General features: G+C 44.9%; 1 protein-coding gene across 1 annotated transcript in view; it reads right to left on the bottom strand.

Annotated features, from left to right (window-relative positions):
- Positions 1-458, bottom strand: part of LOC105532213 (neuroblastoma breakpoint family member 21-like) — a gene marked incomplete at its 3' end in the record, with an annotated part of 14,163 nt that extends 13,705 nt beyond the window's left edge. Inside the window, 2 exon segments of the mRNA XM_011970306.1 lie at positions 254-308; positions 455-458. Of these exon segments, the coding sequence (XP_011825696.1) occupies positions 254-308; positions 455-458 (59 nt within the window).
- Positions 459-897: the final 439 nt, after the last annotated feature.

The raw sequence follows: 897 nt of genomic DNA on the forward strand, positions 1-897 counted from the left end.
CCAAGTTTGTTATTAGTTTGAGTTTTTGAAGATGAAGCACAAACTTTGGATTTTACCTTTGTCTGTCCCCATCAACACCACTCATTCTCCCTCAGTATGACCTGGACTTGTCCCTGCACTTACCCGCGTCCTGCTGAAGCATCTCCATGCACTGTCCAATTCTATCAGTGACTCACGCTCCTCCCAAGGCTCCCTGAAATGGACACAGGGATCAGGACGTCAGACACATTCCAGACACAAAGGCAACCCATACTGTAGAGCAGGCAGCTGTGTTTCCACTTCCCGAATGTTCCAGTGATGTCCTAAAACTGAAAGGAACATTTTCCCTTTTTAGGGGTCTGTTCTTCATGCCTCTGATCTAGTGAACATAACTGTCCTGAAATGGAAAGAGCTTGCTAAATTTCTGGTTTCTTGTTAGGTGGCTAGAATAGATTCATAAGACTTCCTTACTTACCCATGACTGCTGAAGTTGGAATTCCTAGCAGGATGATTCCTTTTCTTGGAAGGGGAGCAGCTTAGGCAAGATTGGCCATGTTGCTGTGCAAAAAGAGGTCAACTGAATTTCTACTCAAAGCATGCTTGAATTTGAAACTAGGGCTTCCACTCTTCCAAAGTTGGACGGTCACTGCCTCAGGCATGTGTCCCGAAGGGCTCGTGGCTCTGCTGTACTCAAAATAAAGTTTAAATGGAGCCCAGCAAACCAGATCTCCTTCTCCTTTACTTCTAGGTTCCCTCAATAGTTTCTCCTCTGCTTTAGAGACTGCATTGAAAATATTCTTGTTCTGCTGTTGTGTATTGGCTTCGGAATGATGTGATGCAGCTCAATGGGTCCTACCCCCAACTTCATCAAAGTAAGAAACAGCTGGGAAAGTCAGTGCAAATACAAGTTCAGTGTCC

This window comes from Mandrillus leucophaeus, unplaced genomic scaffold (assembly GCF_000951045.1).
Source record: "Mandrillus leucophaeus isolate KB7577 unplaced genomic scaffold, Mleu.le_1.0 Scaffold1203, whole genome shotgun sequence".
NCBI classification, from domain to species: domain Eukaryota; kingdom Metazoa; phylum Chordata; class Mammalia; order Primates; family Cercopithecidae; genus Mandrillus; species Mandrillus leucophaeus.